This window comes from Triticum urartu, chromosome 5A (assembly GCF_056163025.1).
Source record: "Triticum urartu cultivar PI428250 chromosome 5A, HENAU_Tu73, whole genome shotgun sequence".
Taxonomy (NCBI): Eukaryota; Viridiplantae; Streptophyta; class Magnoliopsida; order Poales; family Poaceae; genus Triticum; species Triticum urartu.
Window position 1 is genome coordinate 27,443,988 of NC_141877.1, and position 8,163 is coordinate 27,452,150.

The following is an 8,163-nucleotide window of genomic DNA, read 5'->3' on the forward strand; positions in this document are numbered from 1 at the left end:
ACACAATCAATGTTATTAATTATTAAGCAAAGTATAAAACAAAAACAAACACAGCCGAGCCGTTAAAATGAGATGAATAAAATATCTATCACTTTGAAAATGGATCTACCGATAATCATCTCAGCCAGTCCTCGACGCCAGGTATCTACCAATAATCATCTCAGCCAGTTCTCGGCGCTAGGTCAAAGAGATGCTAGTGAATGTGTAGGAAGGATGTCATCCCGCCATAGACAGCTTCCATGGTATTTGGGGGGCTGCCCATGCCACAACATGCCAATCCATGCCGATGCGAGCCGACCCACAGCATCCACCACAAACCCGGGGTCGCTGCCCCGGCTTCCTCCATGTAAGCAGAGGTCGATGCTGCCAAGCTTGATGCCTATGGAGGGCCGCCGGTGCGCCCCTGCCCATTAGCAACGGATACCTCTGCTGGCGTAGGCTTAGAATCTCCACCGTGTTTGTACACCTGCCTCCTCTCAAAACGACAACTTGCCTGACAAAGAGCACTGCTAGAGCTATGGCGTCTAATATTGGCCGTTGGATCTCCCGCGCCCTTGGTCGACCCTCGATTAAATCTAGCTTCACGTGGGCTGAGTTGTTCACAAATCACATGTCAACTGTACTGCATAAAGATCGAGTTGATTTTCCCTCAAAAAAGATAAGATCGAGTTGTTGTTGTTGATGACTTTCTGGCGCGGCGATCCACTCTGGAAACGATCACCTAATTAATTCATGTGTGATCTGCATGTCAGTTAAACTAATTCATGTGTGGGTTCCTTTAAAAAAAATCAATTAATAACATGCTAGGTACTATACAGAGAAAAGAAGAAGAAGAATGATTACATTCTCGTTTGTGATTTGTTTTGCTAGCATATGTGGATTATGCTTATTAAAAACTGCTTATGTTTCCAACAGTCTCTTTGATTCTAAATGCTGGCTCCTCTGACGTACGGTGTCTGCCGTTAGGCCACTGACAGGTGGGCCCACGAGTCAGTGACGGAACGGCACCCCGTCGTACGGCAGGGGATCCTCGTCCCTAATGCAGGCACTTGTAGCAAAAAAGGATAAATATAAGAAAATTGAAAAAGAAATAGCCGTTTTACAAATCCAATGCTAGACGCCAATCACAGACATTATTTCCATGGATAAAACTATCCTCGCAGTGCAATATTACACTAAACTAGCTAGTTCAAACCAACACATCAATAGCTAGTGACCTTAATTATCTGTCTATCTAAATCTAATTCGATGGCAGCAAATCATGATCAGATGATGCATGAAAGGGGAAGAACAATCTCCTCCTGCTCTTCCCAATCATCATCTCTGGCCGTGCTGGTCAACTGTCTCGTCAGCACAGCAGCACAAGTGTGAAGGTAGGACATGTAGACGAGGAAGGCGAGCAGTGCGAACATGAGCACCCACATGCACAGCGCCGCCGTGACAGCGCCTGCCACCATGAAGGGACAAATCGCGATGCACACAACGAGAAGGAGAGAAACCACCCAGCAACCGCTGCACGCCAGAAGAAACAACGGCATCCATTCTTGGAACAGAGCTCCGCCCATGAGCTCGCTGACCACCAGGATGTTGCAGACGGCGGCGTACATGCAGCCCATGGCCGAGAGGAAGAAGACGGTCACGATCCCGTCGATCGCAAAGACGCGGAAGACAACCGCCTCGATCGCTACCGCGCTTGCCGTCGCCCAGAACGCGGTCACGGCGATCCTGCGGGTGGTAGTGGCCTCGCCCTCGACGCGGCGGACGGGTACCGCGTTGCCGCTGATGGCTCCGGCGCGGAGGCGGTGCATGGCCAGGGCGTGGCCGAGGTACGCGGCGGCGTAGACGGTGCTCAGGTGGAGGGCGTAGACGGCGGTGCGCGGGCCGACGTGGGCGGCGGCGACAGCGGCGAGGAGGAGGCCGTAGGAGAGGCGGGCCAGGTCGGTGTAGAACGGCCAGCTGCGCGGCTGCGCCAGATGCCGAGGAGGAAGAGGAAGACGTAGGTGCACAGGGAGACGGCCATGATCCACATCTGGGCCATGGGGTGCCCGTCGTACCACACGAGCAGCGTCACGGGGACGGCCAAGATTAGCGCCGCCGTGGAAGCCATAAGCGCCGACGCGTAAGCTAGGAGCGCCATGGCGCGGATCAGCTGCCCAATGACGCAGGGGTCCAGCTGCTTGAAGGGCTCCAGCCAGGTCGACGGCTTCCTCGCGTCGACGACGACGGTCATGGAATAATCAAACTCCATGGATCCTCCTCAGGGTTCTTTCTTAGTGTGGATGAGTAATTTATTTGTTTTATCTTGCCCCCGGATTCTTCTTTCTTACTCCCTTCGTTTTTTTTTAGTCTGCATATAAAATTTGGTCAAAGTCAAACTTGATAAAGTTTGACAAGCTTTATATTAAAAAATATCAACATTCACAATACGAAATCCATATTTTCGGATGCACCATGAAATGTATTTTCATATTATATAGTTCTAATATTGTAGATGTTCTTAATTTTTAATATAAATTTGGTCAAACTTTGTGTAGTTTGACTTTGACCAAAACTTATACGGAGTAAAAAGAAAGGGGGGAGTATTTATTTACTCCTACATAGTTCATTCAAGGAAAGATGGAAGAAATTTCCTTAGGGTGCGTGGTAAGTTTCCATAGCTTGCGTGGGAAAAGAAGGGAATAAAAAAGACGAAAGGAAGAAGGAATCAATATATAATACTCCCTCCGTAAGGAAAAAATATAAGAGCGCTTAGAACAAAATCAATCTTATATTTATTTACGGAGGGAGTACAAATTAAAATTTGTTTGGTTTCATTTACTTCTTGTCAAACCAATGGTGATATTACATACATTTTATTCACACACAAAAAAAACAAATTACATACATTCACAAAGAGAAGCACCCTACATGAGCAACATATACAACACCCCCTTGCAACCAATCCCAAATCATTGTGTGTCAAATACGACAAAAGTAATCATTGGTGTTTCGAGGTGAGAGGCGGCACCATGACTTGTCTTTTGGAGTTGTTCATCAAGGTGGGGCTTAGAGGGTGGCTGGGGCGGTGGCAGCACGGCGGTGGGGGAAGGTCGAGGGAAGGGCGGAGAGTCAAGGTGGCGATAGCCGCCGACCGCGGGGGAAGGTTGCGGGAAGGGAGGAGAGTCAAGGTGGCGATAGTCGCCGACCGCAGAGGGTAGAGGCAGGCGGTTATGGCGGTGCTCTCCTAACCGTTTGATTTTGATTTGATGGCCAAAAATAGAAGTGACTGACATGAAAAAACCGACTACCGGTTCTTTTATAGGATTTTGAAAATGTTCATGAATTAAAAAAACACAAATTTGAAAATGTTTGTGAAATACAAAAAATGTTTGAGTTTTTAAAAAGTTCACAAAAGTTAAAAAAATTTCATTTTAAAAATTAAAAAATGGTTGAAAAAGAACATCGACACATTAGTTTATGTTCTTTTACAATCTCAACTTTTATGTTGATTCATTGCTTTCAAATAGCATGTCCAATCAGACTATACATTATTTTTTGTGACTAGCAAAGCTAGTAAAATTAACCACCCCATTGGTCTAAGTTGGGATTAAAGAGAAGTTTCTAGTTGTGTGTAGGCACTGATCATGGTTCATTAAAGAGCTCCACAAATAGATTCGCTTCATGCTACAAACTCTTGCACTTCAGGGTCCAATAGATATTTAGCCAATAGGCACAATACTAGCCGGGGATATCAAGAAGTAGGCCCTAGAGAGTGCATGGATCTGGGTCACCCCTCTGGTACTTCTTTGGCTCCTGGTGATTTCCATGTCTTCAAGCTGAATGTGGTCTCTTTCTTTTACTTTTATGATTACTAATTTTTTTTCTCGGTGCATCAAAACACTAAAAACCGGCAACTAGAGTTAGCACTGAATTAATATGTTAGTCCAATATAAATAATAAGAGAATAGACCAAAACTATGTATAAATGATATGAATGTAGCATGAGCTTGCAAAAAATTATACGTCAGAGACGTACCAACGACAGCTGCGGGTGTCGCATCCCCTATGGGTGCGCTGTAGTCGGCTGGGTGAAACTCTTTGTCCATGTTTACGGTTATGATGGCGGCCACGTGATGACACCATATACTTCTTGGGGCGTAATTTGTGCGTGCAGATTACTTTGGTCACGCTTGTTCGTCTTTTTCCTTATACACGTCACCATGTTGACCACGTCCAATAGTGTATTTCTGATGTTGTCCATCATGTATTGTCTTGTTTCTTCTTTGATTATCTTGTACGAGGATTTTCATGCCACCTTATATCGTTCGGCTGTCTGTTACATGTGTCGTGAGCATACAATTGCGCTGGTTAAAAGAAGAAAGGGATTTTATTTAATTCTGAGAATGATGGTGAAATAACAAGCCAGGTTGAGGATACACAAAAACAAACTTAAAGAAAGCTACGTCGAAGATACACAAGAACAAAGACAAACACTGAAGAAAAGGGATATAAATTTAGAGCCATCATTTCATGATTTGTCGATCGATCTATTTGCCGAGTCGAAGTTTGGAAAGGAAGTCGGTGATGTTGGTGTCTGAGCTGCCATGAGCACTCATGGCCTTCTTGGCCTTGTGGCTCCAGCTTGCAGCATTCGTCCGGTATCCCTTGCCGTCGTCCATCACCTCCCTCACGCACCTGGTCAGCTCCTCCTTCGTCACCGCCCCTTTCACGCGCACACCGACGTGCCACACGTCCTCTATGTACTTGGCGTTGGTCGGCTGGTCTGCCCACTGCGGCACCGTCACCATGGGCACGCCGATGCTAAGTGCTTCCATGGTGGAGTTCCACCCGCAGTGTGTCACGAAGCACCCTACGGCCGGGTGCGCCAGCACCTCCAGCTGCGGGCTCCATGTCACCAAGAGGCCACGTCCGTCGGCCTTATTATTAACCTTGTCGAGGAAGCCAGGCGGCAGCTTCCAGGCCTCGGACGCCCTCACCACCCACAGGAAGGGCGCGCCGCTGCCGTAGAGCCCCTCGGCGACCTCGGCCACCTGCGCTGGCTGGGGCGTGGCGAGGCTGCCGAAGGAGACGTACACCACGGAGCTCGCCGGCCTGCCGTCGAGCCAGGCCTTGCATTCGGCGGCCATCGGCGTGTGGATTTGGAAGCCGTAGGACGTGTCGTTGGCCACGCGGTTGTCGAGGTACGCCGACGGGACGCTGGGGCCGACCGTCATGGCGCCCCATCGCGACGCCAGGTACTCGGCTTCCTTGGGCTGCAGCTCGTCGAATGAGTTGATGAGGTTGTAGTCCGCCACCTCGAGCCCCCGGCACTGCTGCAGCAGCAGGTCCAGGTAAGCGGGGGCGGCCGTGTCCGTGAGGAAGGAAGGGAAGTCGGCCGGCGAGAGCGGCGTCGGAATGCCGGGCATGGGCGACGCCGGCGCGCTGTCCTTGTCGACGGGGACGCCCAGCAGGCCCGCCCACGCGTGGGCGTACACCAGGTTCACCGCGCACGCCTGCGTGAAGTAGGCCGCGCACTTGGCGCCGTGCCGGCGTGCCACGCGCGGCGCGAAGAGCAGGAACGCGTCGTACACGAGCGCGTGCACCGGCCGGCCCTGCCCCGCCTCGGAGCGGAGGAGGGCGTCCAGCGAGGACGAGCCCGCGGAGTCGAGCCGCGCTAGGTAGAGCCTCACGTCGCCCACCTCGTCGTAGCCCCGCTGGTCGCACCCGTCCGAGAAGGCGGCGACGTGGACAGCGCCGGCATCAAGAGATGCTCCGCCGGAGGGGCCGAGGCTGGAGCGGGTGACGGCGAGGGTGCAGCGGACGCCGGGCTGGCCGGCGAGCCGCTTGGCCAGCTGGAGGAGCGGGTTGATGTGGCCTTGGGCTGGGTACGCGGCGAGGAGCACGTGGATGCTGTGCTCCGACTCGGCCATGGCCGACCGATCGATGTTCCTGTCCGTGTTCTTTTTGCTACTAGTATATACGTGTTGCATGCAGCGTGTGCTCTACATACATGAATTTTGGATCAATTTATAGAAGATACGGCTTGAAAACTGGCCGTTATGGCAGGCATGAGATGGAAGTATGGAACGAGCACCTAATCAGCCAAAGCGTTTGACTTTTTGTTAGCATAAACTTGTCTTAGCATATCTCTTGTTATTCGGCATATGATCAGCCAACTGTACAGGGATCACACATGATCGCACTGATTGTTGATTTCTTGTGATTGTATCTTTATAACTTAATCGCCAAGTTGTGATTAATCTGCTATATCTAAACAACTAGGCCACACTAACATGCTTTTCTCAAAATGCAAGCATTCCACCTCAATGCAACATACATGAAAATGGCTCATCTCAAAATGTAGCCATGCAACAACTTGCAACATGAATGAGAATTTTAATTCTATTATGTTATTTATATTTAACCCTAATTTGATTTTACCTAAAATTGGGCTCTTGCAACGCAGGTAAGGGCATCTTCAATGCAAGCTGCTTATACGGATGCTTAGAGAAATAAAAATATATCATAAAATTAGAAAACTATCTAAGCGTTGGTTTGTTTCAACGCAAGGCGCTAGTTTATAGGCGCTAATAAAATCGGCGCGTGTTATCCCGCACAGCAAAAGTGGCTGAAGCGCTCGCTGCTACTTCTTGCATCGACGCTTGAGCGACGCCAGGAATTAAAAGTGGAACCGCCAGTTGAACAGGATATCTATCCTGGCACCCCTGCGCTAGCGTCCGTGTTGGACATGCCCTAACAACCCTAATCTTGCTTGTCTGGTCTCGCTTTACCGAAAAAGGTTGTCGTCCTCCTTTATATATAAAGCAACGACTAGAGATACAGATCTGGACACAACACGCCACCAACACACACACACCTAAGATAAGATACAAGGGCGCCAAGCACACTACTGATGAGCCAATAAGAACCACTTGGGCCCGACAAGGACCTCCTGAGAACTAGCCACCGGGAAGAAGTGAAGCGGGACAATGACAGAGCATGGACTCCAAGGCGGTGCCTTCAAGAAGGGCACGACACCGAATTGTCAGCACCGCCCAATCCCGAATATCAAATTTTCACCCGGAGCAACGAGAAGAGAAGGGAACAGCACGACGGAGCCTTCATGAAGGATACGACGCCCGCGACCGCCGCCGCCGTCGGCTGGACAATACCGGGCAAGTTATGCACTCTGGTGTTAATCCTCCCTCCGCGATGCCACCATGCTACACTGAACATCACCAACCATGCCAGCCGCATGACCATGCTTGTCTGACCGCACCCAAGACACGCCCTCTGCCGACCGACGAACAACGCGTCTCCCACTGCTAGGGCTGCCGCCCTGCATCCAAGAAACTCCATGAACACCCAAAGGCCTTGGCTTTAGCTTGACTGGCCGCCCCCAACCGACGGAGCAGCCAACAAGGGCCATGCCTCGAACATCGCCAGAACCTTGCCAGAAGGCACACAACCGAGGAAAGGGGGAGGAGTGTACGCATCTGGACCAGTGCACCCCTGCACCGCTGTTGGGTGGCCAAACATAGGGGCCTCCCATGCCTCCTGAGAACTTCCCACCGGACACACCACCGTGTCGCCTCACCCTGGCGGCGGGCGCAGCTCGATGCGAGGTCACCAACTACTACTCGCCCATCGAGAAGGAGGACCAAGCCACCCCTCACCCGTAGCCAATAGAGCTCACCGGAGGGTTATCCCGCTCCGCTCGCCCTCGTCCAGAAGCCGGACTAGGGAGGTCTTGGCTGGAGGTCGGCCAACATAGACCATCCCCCACCTTGCAGCCACACCCATGACTGGAGCAGCAGCCACATCGGGACGCTACACCATCCCGCGCCACCTGCCGGGATCCCTAGCACCAGATCTGGCCAACACACATCCACCCGGGGCCAGCCACCGCAGCACGCAACCGCACGTGCTCGCCCGCAAAAAATCCTCCACGCCATAGTCGTGACATCCGGCGCCGCTGCCAGTCACCACCGCGCCCCGCACAGTGCCGCGCCCTACCCGAGTTAGATCGACCCGCATCGATCTCGCTAGGCAAGGAGGAGAAGGCTCCCCACCGCCGCCCACTCTAGGCAGGCTTCGCCCACCGGCGCGCCCGAGCGGCGGCGAGGGAAGAGGAGTAGGAGAGGGGTTGGGGGCCCGCGGCGGCGGGTAGCCTCCCTGTCGCCC

At 51.6% G+C, this 8,163-nt stretch overlaps 1 protein-coding gene across 1 annotated transcript; it reads right to left on the bottom strand.

Moving 5' to 3' along the window:
* Positions 1–4,347: 4,347 nt before the first annotated feature.
* Positions 4,348–6,125, bottom strand: LOC125555486 (UDP-glucosyltransferase UGT13248). Its single transcript, XM_048718424.2, has one exon. The coding sequence runs from the start codon at positions 5,967–5,969 to the stop codon at positions 4,527–4,529; it is 1,443 nt and encodes a 480-aa protein (XP_048574381.1). The 5' UTR covers positions 5,970–6,125; the 3' UTR covers positions 4,348–4,526.
* Between the last annotated feature and the right edge of the window lie 2,038 nt (positions 6,126–8,163).